Source organism: Heloderma suspectum, chromosome 2 (assembly GCF_057233095.1).
Source record: "Heloderma suspectum isolate Gila_16-S chromosome 2, 16-S_ref, whole genome shotgun sequence".
Classification (NCBI taxonomy): domain Eukaryota; kingdom Metazoa; phylum Chordata; class Lepidosauria; order Squamata; family Helodermatidae; genus Heloderma; species Heloderma suspectum.
Window position 1 is genome coordinate 137,621,989 of NC_139459.1, and position 18,350 is coordinate 137,640,338.

General features: G+C 45.0%; 1 protein-coding gene across 1 annotated transcript; it reads right to left on the reverse strand.

Moving 5' to 3' along the window:
• Positions 1-1,473: 1,473 nt before the first annotated feature.
• LOC146352809 (uncharacterized) lies at positions 1,474-17,612 on the reverse strand. Its single transcript, XM_084834928.1, has 5 exons — positions 17,499-17,612; positions 13,996-14,172; positions 11,277-11,376; positions 4,554-4,684; positions 1,474-3,300 (listed from the first exon to the last, which is right to left on the reverse strand). Exons 1-5 carry the CDS (start codon positions 17,553-17,555, stop codon positions 3,028-3,030), a joined length of 738 nt encoding a protein of 245 aa, XP_084691054.1. The 5' UTR covers positions 17,556-17,612; the 3' UTR covers positions 1,474-3,027.
• Positions 17,613-18,350: the final 738 nt, after the last annotated feature.

Sequence of the window (18,350 nt, forward strand, 5' to 3'; positions counted from 1 at the left end):
CTTTCCCCACCAGGTAAGCAGGTCCTACATCAGACCCCTACGGAAAGCCACGCCCCCTCCACTGCAGTCCGCCCCCTCTCCAGCGCTTTCCGCAGTTATGGGAGCAAAACACATACATACATCTCTCTCTCCAACTTGGAAAGCGATCGTGAATCGTTCTGCAGTCTTCATTTCATGTCAGTCACGGGGCTCCAGAGCTGTTATTGTGCTACAACCGAAACCAAAGCATATTTACTTGGACGTAAGGCCCCCTGTGACTATTAGGGCTTACGCCCGGTAAGTGTGCATAACTGCAGGTTGAGTTGCTATAGAAACCGGCGATAATTTCACAGGCCCAAGGAGAATTTAATTACCTGGCCAGTTTGCAACACAAAGTAGCTGACGTAATGAGGGGGCAAATGTTCAGTCTTTTCCTTATCCTCCTTTAGCTGCATATTCTTTTCTTTTTTTTAAGTCTCTGCAGATGGGCATAGGCACTGTTTCACATGTCTGGTTTTAAAACAGCAGGTTCCCTTCACAAGGCAAAGGTACCAATGCAAACACTTTAGGTCATTGGTCCCAGAATTGAGCGCAAGCAAGGAACTTCTCCCCAAGCTCCTCAGCCAGCACATGAGGGGAGTTTGGGAAAGCTGAGACCATATCTAGAGAGGTCTTTGAAGTCCCCTGCATCGAAGGTGCTCTGTTCCCAAAGGGTAGGGATTTAAGCCCCCTTTTTAGCCGCAAAGCCATCATAGGGCCTTTTGGTGGGCTGACAGGACGTGTACAGCTTCTTCACCCATCCAGATATCCAGGCTGTTGGCCAGTGGCTTGTGTTGTGTACCTTGCTTTTCCAGCAGAGGGCAAAGGGTATGCGCAGACCTCTGCCACTTGGATGGTTTGGGGTGTGTGGGTGTGAGATGGTTTGGCGGGGAGATGGGTGGCATTTTGCCCCCTTGCTGTATTTGGGCAAAGGTCCCCTCAATCACTCCATCTGATTCCAGGTCCACCTGATTCCAACTCCACCCCACCCCCATGTTCCCATCTACACACTCCCATATATATTTGAAAAAAATATTTTGACTTCTTACATTTTGGCTGTTTGTGATATTTCGACACTGATCAGATCACTACAAACTGCTGCCAGGCGGCTGAGAAGCTAGTAGCTATAGTAATTACTGGAGGAGTAAACAAGAAAACTAAACTATTTTCAAAGGCTCCAGTGGGCTTGCTAAGCACACTAGTAATTATGCCTTGTATCCAATTCCGATTTTATTTATTTACCAGTCTGTAGAATGGAACGTGACCACAGAAGTATTTCATGAAGCCTGCAGCAGTGGAAGGCTTGATTACTTTCACACTGCAGTTCAGTATCAACTTACTCAAGGAAACATAGGTCACATTCATCCATGGATCTGTTTAAAATTAATAGGGATAGTTTACTAAGAATTTTAGCTAAAGAGCCTCTCATCTGTGTAAGGAACAGGATTAAATAAACTTCACTTTAATAAAGTTTGATGAAAAATACAACAAGATTTGGGAGTGTGAATGAATGGAATGCATTTTGGATATAGTATCTGCCTGGAGGTAGCTCTGAAGTCATAGAATCATAGAATAGTAGGGTTGGAAGGGGCCTACAAGGCCATCGAGTCCAACCCCCTGCTCAATGCAGGAAGTCTCCTGTGCATGTTACAGTATGCAGATACCACAGTCCAATCTAGCGAAAGTAATTGATAAATTGAACATTCAAACATATTAGAGTAAAGGCATATCTAGGCACAAAAGGGGAGAAAGTATGTTTTTTGACAACATATAATGTCCATGTATGTCAATCAACAGATGAAATGAGCATGTACCTTCATGAAAAAAATGGTCCCTTTTCACCTTTCCTTACAAGAGTTAAGGAAATATTTAGACTTTAAGATTATTTAGCTGAAATCTGGGATGGCAACCTCCTGAGCTCATGATTTGAGATCATGCAGATGCAAATGCTCATGAGAAGATTTGCAAGGAGACTAATAGAGCAGAGATTACAACTTTATTGTAAGTATTTTCATATTGCCCTTCAATCACATCCCAGCACAATTTAAAAACAGTTAAAATGTAAATACAAAAAAATAAAAGCAAAAGCCACAAAATTATAAAAACAGCAAAAACACAGTCGGTATGATTAAATCTGCATCTAAAACTCTCCGGAAAATAAGAAACCTATTTGTCTGGTGCCAAAAAAACAATAAACTAGGTGCCTGCCAACCTCTCTGATACTATAGAGGAAATGAGACAGAGGATCTTCCTGACTATCTTTTCCAGTGTCTGATTTAAAATTATTTCCAAATTTTGGTCATTAAGGGCACAATCCTATGGGGACAGGCGGCTGCCTCCGAATGCGGAGGCAACCACCTATCCAATGCAGGGCAGGAGAAGCACGGAGCAGATCGTTCCCTCTGTGCTTCTCCTGCCCTGCATTTGTTGCTAGACAGCTGATTTCGGCTGTCTAGTCACGGGAAGGAGCAGCGGGGGAGGAGGCTGCCAGAAGACCCATAGGATGTGCCGTACCAGCATTTCCACCTTCCCCGCTCCGGGATGCCCCACTTTAGCTGCTCCATGCTCCTCTTCGGAGTGTGGAGCTGTTCCACACTGCCCGCAAGGCAGCATGGAAGGGGGGAGGGGAGGCTGGTTCCCAGAAAACCAGATAACCTATGTTTGACTAGCCGCTGACTAGCGGCCATAGGATTGCTCCCTAAAAGATGTGCTGTAGCAGATATGTGCTGGGCCAAGTAGATTCAGTAGAAACTAGTGTTACCCCTGCAGTTATTAATAAATCACAGTATATCATTGACTACAATCAAAAGAAGTTGAACAACAAGTGTTTGACCTTGCCACGTCTTCAGAGTACCTCATTTTAATAGGAAGTGAATTACATTTCCTTTCTCACTGCATCCAATACTTGCCCATTTGGACCTTGTGACTCCCAGCCTGTAATTGGCCAAGCTTGGCCTCAGCATTGGGAGATCAGTGTCCTTGCAAAGACTTGGATGACAGCAAGCTTTGTTAGGAGGATTTGGTCTTTTCTCTTGGTATTCTTCCCATGGTGTAGAATTCTGAGTTTGGATGCAGGTCTGTGAAGTGAGCTATGCGATTTGACATGGCAAAAAAGGCCGAAATAGTGCCTATGTCCCAGGCATCTTCTCGGTCAAACCCGTGTGCCTCTAGTTTCTGAAAGTGCTCTTCGGCGATGTTCTCTGCTCGACAGACAGCAAGTGCAAACTCGAGCATGGCCAGTTCCCGATCACTTAGGTCAGCCATTTTCCAGTTCACCATGACCTGGATAAAACCAAAGATACAGAAAATTACAAACTTTGGGCCTAGAAAACACAACACTTGGGTTCACTTATGGCCAAACATGGGGCCTATTAGTCATATACACACAATATACACACACAACTTCAAGTCAGAAACAAAGAAATCTGAGTCTTAAAACAAGAATTATGGAGCATCCTTGAATATGAACCAAAATACATTACTGGCATATTCTAAACAGGGTGATCAGATGAAAAGGAATAAGGGGTTTCTGTATCTTTGATACTTGTACAGAAGAGGGAATTTCAGCAACTACAATTTCTCAAGCTTGGAGCATGATGGCATGGTGAACCACACCTACCAAACTGCCCTCTTCTATACAATTCAAAGCTTTGAGAACATTTTGGACAACAGCTCTTTTGCGCTGCTGCAAAAGGCCTTTAAATGCACTCGTTCAGTAATAGTATAAACCAGGGGTCCCCAACCTTCTTGGGTCAGTGGGCACATTTGGAATTTTGAGAGTGTGTTGTGGGCACATTCACAAAATGGCTGCCACGGTGCTTGGTCTTTATAAAATGGCTGCCATTTGGGGCATGGTCAGTCTCCCTGGTAAGACTAAAAGAAAAGTAACTTGCCCAACAACCTAATTACAAGGCTAAGGTAGGTTCTAGCTCCAAAACTCATAACCAGTCTTTTGAATCCAAATAAAGATGGCACTGGAGGGCATTGCTTTTCAGCATACCTCCCAGTTAAAAATAATAATTAAAAAATGTTAAAAAATAAAATGAAAATCAGGAGGGACAGGGAGCCTTAGTGGGAGACCCCAGGAATAAATTCATTAACATCTATAGTTTTATATAATACTTAATACATAGAATCATAATTCTGTAATTACTGTTTTGCTTTCTTTCAATGCTTCTTTTAAATTGCTATTTATTGTAGGTATTTTTGATACCTCCTGGCGATCATATTCCCTAGAAGGGAATATGTATAGTAAAGAATAAAATTGCTGAGAATAAAACTGCTTTGCATATTTCACCAGGATAATTTACATCTTAGAAGACTGGCCTTCAAATTTAGAAGAAGTTTGCCTTCATTCATTTCCCTCTTGTTTTGCAAGCCATTTCACACAAGTAGATCCCAATCATCTGCGTGGACCCGACCAATGGCAAGAAACCAAGTGCAGGATGTTAATTGTAAGGAGTTATTTGCTGCATAAAGCAACACAGAAGTCAAGCATACACAAAAATGCGACAAAGACAGACATGGGGACTAACCTGATCCGCCAGAGTTGGTTTCTTGGAGTATATCCTATGTAAAGCACTATGCGCAATTACACAGTAGGGACAGTGGTTAACAGCACTCGTAGCCACAATAATGAGCTCTCTGTCAGCTTTACTTAGGTTTCCTGTGGGAGAATAGACATGCAAAGGATGGTCCATATTTTGAGAGTGGTCTCACGATTCATTCACAACATCGTGGGATTATTCTTTCAAATCCTGTATCTGTTCTGTAATTGCTTTACTGCAGTACGCAGTTCCTGGTTTTTCAATGCAAGCAAGCAATTGGAAAAGTTAAACTTTTTATATTTAAATACTGTTATCTTCCATAATCACTACCTTTTAATGGGTTGAAGTCAATTGGAAAACAGGCACAGACTTAAGGAGATTGATGTCCTTTGTTACTGCAAGTTGAATCTGCAAACAACTCTCACCCCAAAGGGTATTGGACAAATACACATTTGATAGTTACAGCTATCACAGGATTCATAAAAATCTCCATCCACAGAAATCACAGGCTAGCATGTAACCAACGCTAGGTAGATCTGAATCTCAAATAATCAGGGCTAGAACCAAGGATTCTTCTCTAGCACAATCAGCTAGAAGCAGTAGCATGTACAGTATATTAAAGACAATAAATTAAAAAAGAGGGGCCCTGGCAACTCTAAGACATGTAAGCCACTTTCCTTTGGGACTACAATTGCACAAGGGCCTCAATGATCTGGAGTTCTACTGTAAAAAGAAATTCAATTGATGCAGAAATGTAAAACAATCCCAACCACCTGCATGTTTCCAGACCTTTCATATCAGTTGTGACATTGTACTGGTGCTGTTGTCCAAAAACCCACTGCGCTATAATGCTGTTCCTTCATTGGTCACTTATTTCTATTGTACATTGTACTGATACTTCCACTACTCTGGGTTGTTTGCTCTTTGCAGACAACCTTACAGCCACTACAAGGGCTTCCAAAATTAAAACTCAGGTCTGGTCAGAGCCAGTGTCGCCCCTGCAGCACCCTGCGGAGTCTCCGCGGGGGGCTATCTCAAACAGCTTTTTAAAAGGTTGAAAAACCTTTTCATCTCTCCCCTGGAATGAAAAGGGGAGTCAGGGCAGCATTTGGATTAAGTCTTGGTAAATTAGTCACCTCGGCAAAGCAGCAGGGGGGCTGGATTCCAAGACTACCCTCCCAGAGCTTAATCATCGCCAAAAGTTGTTTTGAAACTCCTATTTAAATAGGAGAAATTAGGGCTGACGTGCTCCGTTTAATTTATGGATTAAGAAATACCAACAACATCTGAGGAATAGTTTAAGAAATATTAACAATATTTGAGGATATCTGAGGACCTGCAAGATCTGTTTGAAGAGAAACATGGCTACAGCAAGGAGAAAAAAAGGAAATGTATCTCTGCCTACTCCCCCCGTATCTCCTTTGGCAAAGGCGCCGAGAACTTAAAATATAGGGGAGTTATTTACTTTGATAAAAACTTCATCTTTGCAATTAGCTGAACAGGCTAAAAGGTTGGATTTAATTCAAAATTCCATCACCTCCCTGCAAGGGGCTGTAGATTTAATTAATAACTCTTGGCAAAAAACGGAGGCGAAGGTTAACAAGCTGGAAGATGGGGTGGCTGCCAACGAAACTGTGTCACACGTTTTTAACGACTCACTCCTCAGAATTTCTCAACTGGAGGCTTTTATTCGCAAAGCCAATGTATGTATAATTAGCATTAAGGATGTGCCTAGTGATGTAAATTTGTCTACTTTTGTAGATAAGCTTTTGCATGAGATACTCCCTGTGCCATCTGATTATTTACTTGATATTGAGCAGGCATTCCGTGTGTCAAATGCCAAAGGGACTGCTTATACGATTATAGTCCAATTTGCAAGAATCTCCACAAAAAATTATATCCTGTGTTTGGCAAGAGGGGGTGGAAATCTTTTTTGGAAACAAGATAAAGTTATGTTATTCCCGGATTACAGTAAAGAAATTGCTGAGAAGACAATTCATCAAGGCGAAAAATCTGGCAAAACAAATAAACTTACAATATTACTTAAAATATCCTGCTACATTGAGCATTGTTTCTGAAGGTCAGATGAAGAAGTTCCGGAATCATGAAATGGCAGAGGCGTGGCTAAACACAAAAATAAGATCTCTGTTACAGCCCCATGAACTGGAATCCATAAACAGCTCTTGTTAACTGGTTATGTTTAGTCTGAGTGACTCAGATTAGGCCAGAGTTAATTGCTTATATCCCCTTCATGGATCACTGCCTTGTTGTGGCGAAGGGGCTTGCGTAACTCAGTGAAGCCATAAGCTATGCCGTGCAGGGCCACCCAAGACGGACAGGTCATGGCAGAGAGTTCTGGCAAAATGTGGTCCACTGGAGAAGGAAATGGCAACCCACTCCAGTATTCTTGCCAAGAAAACCCCATGGAACGTATCACAAGGCTAAAAGATATGACGCCGGAAGATGAGCCCCTCAGGTCGGAAGGTGTCCAGTATACTACTGGGGAAGAGCAGAGGGTATTTCCAAGTAGCGCCAGAAAGAGTGAAGCGGCTGGGCCAAAGCCGAAAGGACACTCAGCTGTGGATGTGTCTGGTGGTGAAAAGAAAATCCGATGCTGTAAAGAACAATATTGTTTAGGAACCTGGAATGTCAGATCAATGAATCAAGGTAAGCTGGAGGTGGTCAAACATGAGATGGCAAGATTGAACATCGACATCTTGGAAATCAGCGAACTCAAATGGACAGGCATGGGCGAATTTACTTCAGGTGACCATCATATCTACTACTGTGGGCAAGAATCCCTTAGAAGAAATGGAGTAGCACTCATAGTCAACAAAAGGGTGGGAAAAGCAGTACTGGGGTACAACCTTAAAAACGACAGAATGATCTCAGTACGAATCCAAGGCAAACCATTCAACATCACAGTAATTCAAGTCTATGCCCCAAACACTGAGGCCGAAGAAGCTGAGGTTGATTGGTTCTATGAAGACCTTCAACACCTCCTAGAACTAACACCAAAAAAAGATGTCCTCTTCAACATAGGGGATTGGAATGCTAAAGTAGGAAGTCAAGAAATCACCGGGATAACAGGCAGGCATGGCCTTGGTGTACAAAATGAAGCAGGACAAAAGCTAATAGAGTTTTGCCAAGAGAACACGCTGATCATAGCAAACACTCTTTTCCAACAGCACAAGAGACGACTCTACACATGGACATCACCAGATGGTCAATATCGAAATCAGATTGATTATGTCCTTTGCAGCCAAAGATGGAGAAACTCTATACAGTCAGTAAAAACAAGACCTGGAGCTGACTGTGGCTCAGATCATGAGCTGCTTCTTGCAAAATTTCGGCTGAAATTGAAGAACGTAGAGAAATCCACTAAACCATTCAGGTATGACCTAAATCATATCCCTTATGAATATACAGTGGAGGTGAGGAATAGATTTAAGGGATTAGACCTGATAGACAGAGTGCCTGAGGAACTATGGACGGAGGTCCGTAACATTGTTCAGGAGGCAGCAACGAAATCCATCCCAAAGAAAAAGAAAGCCAAGTGGCTGTCTGATGAGGCTTTACAAGTAGCTGACAAAAGAAGGGAAGCGAAAAGCAAGGAAGAAGGGGAAGATATATCCAACTGAATGCAGAGTTCCAGAGAATAGCAAGGAGGGACAAGAAGGCCTTATTAAATGAACAATGCAAAGAAATCGAGGAAAACAACAGAATGGGAAAGACTAGAGATCTCTTCAAGAAAACTGGAGATCTCAAGGGAACGTTTTGTGCAAAGATGGGCATGATAAAGGACAAAGAAGGCAGGGACCTAACAGAAGCAGATGAGATTAAGAAGAGGTGGAAAGAATACACAGAAGAACTATACAGGAAAGATCTGAAGGTCCCTGCTAGCCATGATAGTGCGGTCACTGAACTTGAGCCGGACATCCTCGAGAGTGAAGTCAAGTGGGCCTTAGGAAGCATTAGTAACAACAAAGCTAGCGGACATGACAGTATTCCAGCTGAGCTATTTAAAATCCTAAAAGATGATGCTGTTAAAGTGCTGCATTCAATATGCCAACAAATTTGGAACACTCAACAATGGCCGCAAGACTGGAAAAGGTCAGTTTACATTCCAATTCCAAAGAAGGGCAACGCCAAAGAGTGTTCAAACTACCGCACAATTGCGCTCATTTCACATGCCAGCAAGGTGATGCTCAAAATCCTACAAGCTAGGCTTCAGCAGTATGTGAACCGAGAACTACCGGAAGTACAAGCTGGGTTTCGAAGAGGCAGAGGAACTAGAGATCAAATCGCCAACATTCGCTGGATCATGGAGAAAGCAAGAGAATTCCAGAAAAACGTCTCTTTCTGCTTCATTGACTACGCTAAAGCCTTTGATTGTGTGGATCACAACAAACTGTGGCAAACTCTTAAAGTGATGGGAGTACCAGACCACCTTACCTGTCTCCTGAGAAACCTGTACGAGGGTCAAGAAGCAACAGTAAGAACCGGACATGGAACAACCGAGTGGTTCAAAATTGGGAAAGGAGTACGACAAGGCTGCATATTGTCACCCTGCTTATTTAACTTATATGCAGAGTACATCATGAGAAACGCCGGTTTGGATGAATCACAGGTCGGAATTAAGATTGCTGGGAGAATTATCAGCAACCTCCGATATGCAGACGATACCACCCTAATGGCAGAAAGCGAAGAGGATCTAAAGAGCCTCTTGTTGAGGGTGAAGGAGGAGAGTGCAAAAGCTGGTTTGAAACTCAACATTAAAAAAACTAAGATCATGGCATCTGGCCCCATCACTTCCTGGCATATAGAAGGGGAAGAAATGGAAGCAGTGAGAGATTTTACTTTCTTGGGCTCCAAGATCACCGCAGACGGTGACTGTAGCCATGAAATTAAAAGAGGCTTGCTCCTTGGGAGGAAAGCTATGGCAAACCTAGACAGCATAGTAAGAAGCAGAGACATCACCTTGCCGACAAAGGTCCATTTAATCAAAGCTATGGTTTTCCCAGTAGTAATGTATGGCTGTGAGAGCTGGACTATAAGGAAGGCTGAGTGCCGAAGAATTGATGCTTTTGAACTGTGGTGCTGGAGAAGACTCTTACGAGTCCCCTGGACTGCAAGGAGGTCAAATCAGTCAATCCTAAAGGAAATCAACCCTAGGTGCTCATTGGAAGGACAGATACTGAAGCTCAAATATTTTGGCCACCTAATGCAAAGAGAAAACTCTCTGGAAAAGACCCTGATGCTGGGAAAGACTGAAGGCAAAAGGAGAAGGGGACGGCAGAGGATGAGATGGCTAGATAGCATCATCGATGCAATGAATATGAACTTGAGCACACTCTGGGAGAGAGCGCAGGACAGGAAGGCCTGGCATGCTATGGTCCATGGAGTCACAAAGAGTCGGACACGACTGAACAACAACAAAATTGCTTATATGTGTGTGTGTGTATGTATGTGTGTATGTATATATATCCATCCATCCATCCATCCATCCATCCATCAGCTTTCTCTTATTTTTCTTCTCTTTTTTTTTTAATCCTTCTTCTTTAAAATGGATATGACATACTGTACCTAAATATACTGTTTAAGGGTGCATAGAAACGTGCACACTCATTTATATATCCAGTATAAAATATATTACTGATTGCTGTAAGGTTGTTTTTAACCTTTATTATCATATAACATTATAAAACTTATTAGTGATTTGTTATCATTATTTATCCTTTTTAATTTATCTCTGTGATGATGAGGAGGAAGAGACTGGCTATATGGTCAATGGAACTGAATTGTAGGCCTGCTTCCTTGTTATAAGACTGATCACATATTGAATTGCAATTTTATTAATGTTATAGGTATAATTTTTAAGTGAATGGAATCTGAAGCCCGTATGTACTGGAGTTTAAATTTAATCCTTTTAAATAATTTTTTCCTTTTTTTCTTTTTTGTTGCTCCTTTCTGATACTGTTGTGTCCTCTTAAGAATATTGTATTGTTGGGAAACTGTAGCTACCACTTAGGTTGTTGGTATTGTTTATTTCATTTATAAAGATAAAAAATAAAATAAAAAGTATTTTCAAAATTAAAACTCAGCTGTTGTACTTATGATCCAGTTTGTGGCTGGATCCAGTGCATATGGGGGAGACACATACATCCAACCGTGGCATGGGGAGAGGGGTCTTTGAAGGCCCTGGTTTAGCCACTCGCAAGGGCCCTGGTTTAGCCACTTGCCAAAGAGACAAGCTTTTCCACATTCTAAATTCTAAAATGAAAAGTGCCTTGCTCCTTTGGGATGCTGGAAATTTCAAATAAACCTCCTCTTATTTTCACTGGGGTCTCAAACAGTGTACCAGCTACCACTGTTGCTCTCCAAAGAGCTGTTTAAGAACCACAGGTATACTGCACTCAGTGTGACAAAAAAACAACAACAACCAATCCAGAGGGCTTACCCTTTTACTGCAAGCTAAAGATTCTGGGATGATAACGAGGACCAGTGCAGCGTCTTGAATGATTTTACAGCCAATGGAAGTTACTGTTTTCTGGTAGTTATTTCTGCTAATAAGGTTTGCAGAAGCACTTACATTGCACAACCATCCATTGGCAATGCCAATGGAATTCCATATACCATTGGTACTTTACGACAGTCATATCAAGTCAGATTTTTATCATGTTATAGACCAACATCAGTTCCTGTTCTTACCTGTCTCCTTGTTCATGATGGCATTGTAATAAGCAAAGAAGGCTCTAAATTCGGCTGGCCGATGAGACATTAGCTTAAACAAACTGGGCAAAAATCCACTCTGGAGATTGAGAAAAAACTGGTCAGATACCTAAAAGTCCCCAGCTGTTATGATTAATAATAATTTCATTTCTATACTATATATATATTTCTATAGCTGAAGCTCTCTGGGCAGTTCACAACAATTCACTTAACCAATAAGGGAAGATTCTATGCAATGCTGATATTATTTCCAATCGCAGATATACCATATGACACATGGTGAACTGCCCAGAGAGCTTCGGCTACTGGGTGGTATAGAAATGAAATAAATAAATAAAATGACACAATTAGCTACAGTTTAGCACTAGGACACTACAGAGCCATGTCAAGTCTCTGCTTCTGAATCATCATTGCGACGAGAAGGGACCATAGCTCAGTGGTGGAACATATGCTTTTCTTGCAAAATATCCCAGGTTCCCAAACTTTTGCTTCCCGCGTTTAAAGGAGCAGGTAGCAGGATATGGGAAAGCCCCTCTACCATAGACACTGGAGAGTAGACAGTACTGGACTAGAAGGATGAAGAGACTGACCTGGTACAATATATTCTTTGTTCCAAAACAACAGGCTTGTGGCCCACTAAGCCAAACACAACCCACCATATGGACTGCCAGATGCTCTATCACTCCATTGTTTTTTCAGTCCCAGGCAGGTAGCAAAAAAGGGAAGATGACTGCCAGGCTATCTCTGACCCTATCTGGACAGAGATAGTCTGGCAACAGTTATCCGTGCTCTGGTAGCTTCCCAGTTGGATTATTGCAATGTGTTGTACTTGGGGGTACCTTTGAAGACCATTCAGAAACTTCAGTTAGTTCAAAACAGAGCTGCTAGGTTACTAATTGGGACTGGCCAATATGATCATGTGATGCCAGTGCTTCATCAGCTGCACTAGCTTCCAGTCTGTTTCCGAGCCAGATTCAAAGTGATGATGTTGACCTTTAAAGCCCTAAATGGTTTGGGACCAGAATATCTAATGGAACATATCCTCCCACATGTACCTGCTCGGACCCTTAGGTCATCTTCGGAGGCCCTCCTCCAGGTGCCCCTGGCAAAAGAAGCTAGATGGGTGGCTGCAAGAGATGGGGCCTTCTCAGTGGTGGCACCCCACTTATGGAATGATATCCCCAAAAAGGTTCACCTGGCACCTACATTGTTATCTTTCCGGAGTCAGGCAAAGACTTTTCTCCCAGGCATTTTAGAGACCTAGTTCTAGATTTGTATGGCTGTTTAATCAATTCCCGTGCTTTGTTGTTTTGAACTGTATTGTATTCTTTTAAATATTTCTATTGTATGTTAAATTTTTAACTGTTCTATGGCATTACAGTTAACTGGTTGTAATCAGCCCAGACAACATTATTATATTATTATTATTATTATTATATTTATTTATACCCCGCCTTTTTCCCAATACTGGGACACAAGGCGGCTTACAAACATTAAAACATATACAATTAAAACATATGAAAATATACAAAAGTTAAAATATAATTAAACAACAATACAATTAAAATTATATTAAAACATTAAAACAGCATTTTAGCAGCTTACCCCCAGGTTCCAACTATGTCCCAAAGGCCTGCTGGGACAAGAATGTTTTAGCCTGCCTCTGGAAACACATAAAGGCCACTGAGAAGGACCTCTCCTGGATTCCCACCAAACGTGCCTGTGACAGTGGTGGGACTGAGAGAAGGGCCTCCCCAGAAAATCTCAGGACATGGGCAGGTTCATAAGGGAGGATACGGTCTTTCAGATAACCTGGACCAGAGCTGTATAGGGCTTTATAGGTCATAGCCATCACTTTAAATTGTGCCCAGAAACAGACTGGGAGCCAGTGAAGCTGTTTTAACAAGGGAGTTGTATGCTCCCTGTAGACAGCCCCAGTCAACAGTCTGGCAGCAGCTCTTTGAGCCAACTGCAGTTTCCGACCACTCTTCATAGGCAGCCCCACGTACAGCGCGTTGCAGTAATCCAAACGGGATGTAACTAAGGCATGTGTCACCGTGGCCAGATCAGACATCTCCAGGAATGGGCACAGTTGGCGCACTAGTCTTAACTGTGCAAAAGCACTCCTGGCCACCACTGAAACATAAGTTATAGGGAGGAATATAAATGAAACAAACAAAGCCTGATGGGCTACCATACATTTTGTATGTGCTGTATCAGGCTTGATGGCTTTGATGACCCACATTATAAGTTTGAGGTTCTCTGAAAGAGTCAACTAGCAGTAAATACAGCCATTTCACCTTGCCACTCACTTAGGACAGGTAGCAACTACTCCTGGAAGAGAAGCAAAGTACCAAAGCACACAGCTGCCCCACTTGCTCTGCCTTTCTTGTAATCACTGTGCTCACTGCCTTTTGCTTACCCTACCGCTGCTGTTATTTCTAGTCAAAGCTACATCGGTAAGCTCAGTAACTTCTGATGTGAAGCTCATATCACCACTGAAATCCAGTTTCAATCAGGATTTTTCTGTCATTTATACTTGGCTAAAAACCAGCCTTCCTCAAGCTGATGCCCCCCAGATATGTTGGACTACAAATCCCATCATCTCCAGCCATGCTCCAGGTTTGGGAAGGCTGATAAAAACAGGCAGTGCAAGTATCTTTGAAGTGACAGGGTTTTTCCAACAGGACACTCTTACCTTTACTTCTACTTCCTCCATGAGTTCTACTATATCATATGGCAAATCGTTCTTACTGGGTATTGGATAGCGCCCGATTGGCTTAGTAGTGTTTCCTCCCTCTGTGCTGTATGCATGGTTCAAGGTTACAGTTTGGGGTCTTCCCCAAAATCTCCCCGAAGCACTGAGAGGCAGAAGCTAGAATACAGGAAGGAAGAAAAAACTTCTGTTTGTCAAACTATGGCAGGGGTGTTGCATTCGAGGGCCGAATTTCTGAGAAGTTTCAGGGGCCGCATTCCAGTGGTGGGCAGGGCGGAAGGCAAAAGGGGTGGGGCTAAAGATAAAATGAGCGGGGCCGAAACACCAGCATAATTTGGCTTAGAGACCATACTGCCAGTAACTAAGGCTTAGGAGAGACTTCTCAACCTTTTAGAAAGGAAAAATCTGTGCAAAAGCCAGAAAACCACCAAGCTATCAGTTGTCAGGAGAAAGGGGGTATGGTCAACTGGGGAACCATGGAGGGCCAGACTGGGACCTCAGGCAAGTTGAATTTGGCTTGCCTGCCTGAGGTTCAACATCCCTGTAGTATGGTGTGCAGCTCATCAGTGTCCAAAAAATTATTTGCAAAACAGTTAAATTCTCTCTGCTCTTTAGCATCACTGCAGGGCCAGGCTCCAAACAGCCACAGCAGGATTTTTATATTCCCCCTCCCACCTTTAAACAGGAGAGTCTCCTACCAGTTCTGAAACTGAGTAGAGTTTCAAGAGCAAAGCTAGCTTGCTGGATCTCACTGAAGATTTTTACTTGGGACACCCAAATCAGCTTTGTACTATAGTAGTCCAGGCTCATGCCCTGAGCATCTGTGGGTCAGCATGAGTTCAGGCCAGCTGTTCTGAAACCTTTGGAACTCAGACCCACTTCTAAACAGACTCGATCTTCTGAGCACCCCAATTATCCCTTCATCAGGCAAGTGCACAGAATCCTTAATGTGCACTTGCCTAGATGCAGGCTATATCAGGGATAGGTAACCTGGTGCCCTCAAGATATTCTGAACAGCAACTCCCATGAGCCCCAGCCACCATAGTCAATGGTAAGGGATCATGGAAGGTGTAGTTTAAAAAAACACCTGGAGAGCACCAGGTTGCCTTCCCTGGCTTACACAACTGGTTGCTGTTCTGTGTGTGTGTGCGCGCGCATGTGCACACGTGTGTGAGAAAGAACGGGGGGGCACACTGGCATTATAAGAGGGCTTTGTTGTTGTTGTTCAGTCGTTAAGTCATGTCCAACTCTTCGTGACCCCATGGACCATAGCACACCAGGCCTTCCTGTCCTGCGCTCTCTCCCAGAGTGTGCTCAAGTTCATATTCATTGCATCAGTGATGCTATCTAGCCGTCCCCTTCTCCTTTTGCCTTCAGTTTTTCCCAGCATCAGGGTCTTTTCCAGGGAGTTTTCTCTTCGCATTAGGTGGCCAAAATATTGGAGCTTCAGCTTCAGTATCTGTCCTTCCAATGAGCACTCAGGGTTGATTTCCGTTAGGATTGACTGATTTGATCTCCTTGCAGTCCACGGGACTCGTAAGAGTCTTCTCCAGCACCACAGTTCGAAAGCATTGATTCTTCGGTGCTCAGCCTTCCTTATAGTCCAACTCTCACAGCCATACGTAACTACTGGGAAAACCATAGCTTTGATTAGACGGACCTTTGTCGGCAAGGTGATGTCTCTGCTTCTTACTATGCTGTCTAGGTTTGCCATAGCTTTCCTCCCAAGGAGCAAGCGTCTTTTAATTTCATAGCTACAGTCACCGTCTGCGGTGATCTTGGAGCCCAAGGAAGTAAAATCTGTCACTGCTTCCATTTCTTCCCCTTCCATATGCCAGGAAGTGATGGGGCCAGATGCCATGATCTTCGTTTTTTTAATGTTGAGTTTCAAACCAGCTTTTGCACTCCCCACTTTCACCCTCAACAAGAGGTTCTTTAGATTCTCTTCGCTTTCTGCCATTAGGGTGGTATCGTCTGCATATCGGAGGTTGCTGATAATTCTCCCAGCAATCTTAATTCCAACCAGCCTGGCCTTTCTCATGATGTACTCTGCATATAAGTTAAATAAGCAGGGCGACAATATGAAGCCTTGTCGTACTCCTTTCCCAACTTTGAACCAATCGGTTGTTCCATGTCCGGTTCTTACTGTTGCTCCTTGACCCTCGTACAGGTTTCTCAGGAGACAGGTAAGGTGGTCTGGTACCCCCATCGCTTTAAGAATTTGCCACAGTTTGTTGTGATCCACACAATCAAAGGCTTTAGCGTAGTCAATGAAGCAGAAATAGACGTTTTTCTGGAATTCTCTTGCTTTCTCCATGATGCAGCGAATGTTGGCGATTTGATCTCTAGTTCCTCTGCCTCTTCGAAACCCCGCTTGTAATTCCGGTAGTTCACATGCTGCTGAAGCCTAGCTTGTAGGATTTTGAGCATCACCTTGCTGGCATGTGAAATGAGCGCAATTGTGCGGTAGTTTGAACACTCTTTGGCGTTGCCTTTCTTTGGAATTGGAATGTAAACTGACCTTTTCCAGTCTTGTGGCCACTGTTGAGTGTTCCAAATTTGTTGGCATATTGAGTGCAGCACTTTAACAGCATCATCTTTTAGGATTTTAAATAGCTCAGCTGGAATACTGTCATCTCCACTAGCTTTGTTGTAAGTAATGCTTCCTAAGGCCCACTTGACTTCACTCTCGAGGATGTCCCGCTCAAGTTCAGTGACTGCACTATCATGGCTATCAGGGACATATAAGAGGGCTAGTACAAGGCATTTCAGATTCTGTCCTAAAATCAGTCAGCCACCCAGCCAAAGAGGGAAGAGCAGGGCTGGAAGACCTGGCACCGGGAGCTGCCATATATTCCCTGCCTCTGCACATCTTCCATGGTTAATGGGGCAGCTTGCGTGGCTGCCAAGGTAAGCTTCTGTGACTGAGAGGAACGGGCCTTGGTTCTGTCCACTGCAGGAGCTCCTCCACACACACAGCTTTACGCTGCTTCCCATTAACAGGGGTGTTCATTAGGCAGTCTGAGGCCGTCGACTTTACTGCCCCGAATCGGACGCGAGGATCTTTTCCAGCAGCCTCCCCCCATCTGGTGCCCTCCAGACACCAGCGTTGCACTACAACTCCCATAATTTCCAGCCAGCATAGCTGTCGGCCATGCTGGCTGGGAATTATGGGAGCGGTAGTCCATTCCATCTGGAGGGCACCAGGTCGGGGAAGGCTGTTTTATGGTGATGTGGGGCGCGGCGGGGCGACGACTCCCGCTAGTCTTAGGTCGCATTTCCTCAGGGAGCCATCTGTGGGCCGGCCCATACTTGACCGGAACGGTCGAACGCCCGACTCGGCAAGAGGAGGCTGGCGGCAAGCCGGGCGCGCCCAGGAGGAAGGCGGGCCCCGCCGCTGCCACCCTTCGCAGCGCGCCGTCAGCAGCCGAGCTCGCTCCCCGAGCGAGTGGAGCGGGCTGCCCGCCGGCGCTGGCGCTACTTACGGAAGCGGCGCCCCGGCGGCGGAGCTGCAGGAGGCCGGCGAGAAGAACGCGCTTCATCGCGCCGCTCTCCGGAAAGGGCGAGCCGAGGCTCCTTCCCGCAGGGATCGGCGAGGCGAGGGGAAGGGCGCATGCTCGGCAGCAGCCCCGCCGCGCCCCGCCGCGCCCCGCCCCCGACCACGCTTCCCAAAGCAGAAAGCCTAATTGGACAATCGGGGAGAAGCCGCAGCCAACGGAAGGGCATCGGAAGGGGGAGCGCCCCGCCGCCGCCGCGCTCGCACCCGCGCCTGCTCGGAAGCGCGGCCCGCCGGGGTCCGCGGGGGCTGCGCCCGCGCGGGGGCGCCTCGCGAGCGGGTCGTGGCCCGATCGGGCGCCGGTCAGGTGGCCGCCTCGGAGGGCGAGTGGTCCGGAAGGGGCGGGGAGTGATGGCACAGCCTCCCAGCAGTCACGGGTCCTTCTAGCAAGACACGCGTGTCCCCGGGGAGCAGGCGCAGCACCAGCTCCTTCGGCGCGTAGGACGGAGATCCCTGCGGAACGCAGGGAGAAGTCCGATCGCTGGTCAGTCTAGCCGGTGCCGCCTCCAGGGTTTGAAGGGCGCTTGGGCAAGGCCCCTGCAGTGGGGCCCCTCCCTGCGTGAGTCCTCCTTCTCACCCCCATTGTCACCAGCTGCTGTTGCTCCCCCCCTTTCTCGTCACTGCTACCACTTGCTTGCTTGACGGAGAGAGCCGGTGTGCAAGTAGGCCGTGGCATCTACTGCTCCTCCTCACCACCACCACTCTTGCCTGGGCCAGAGGCAGGTTGAAGAGGAGCAACTCCAAGGGACTCTTGCCATGGGGGCCCTGCCGGAGTGTGGCT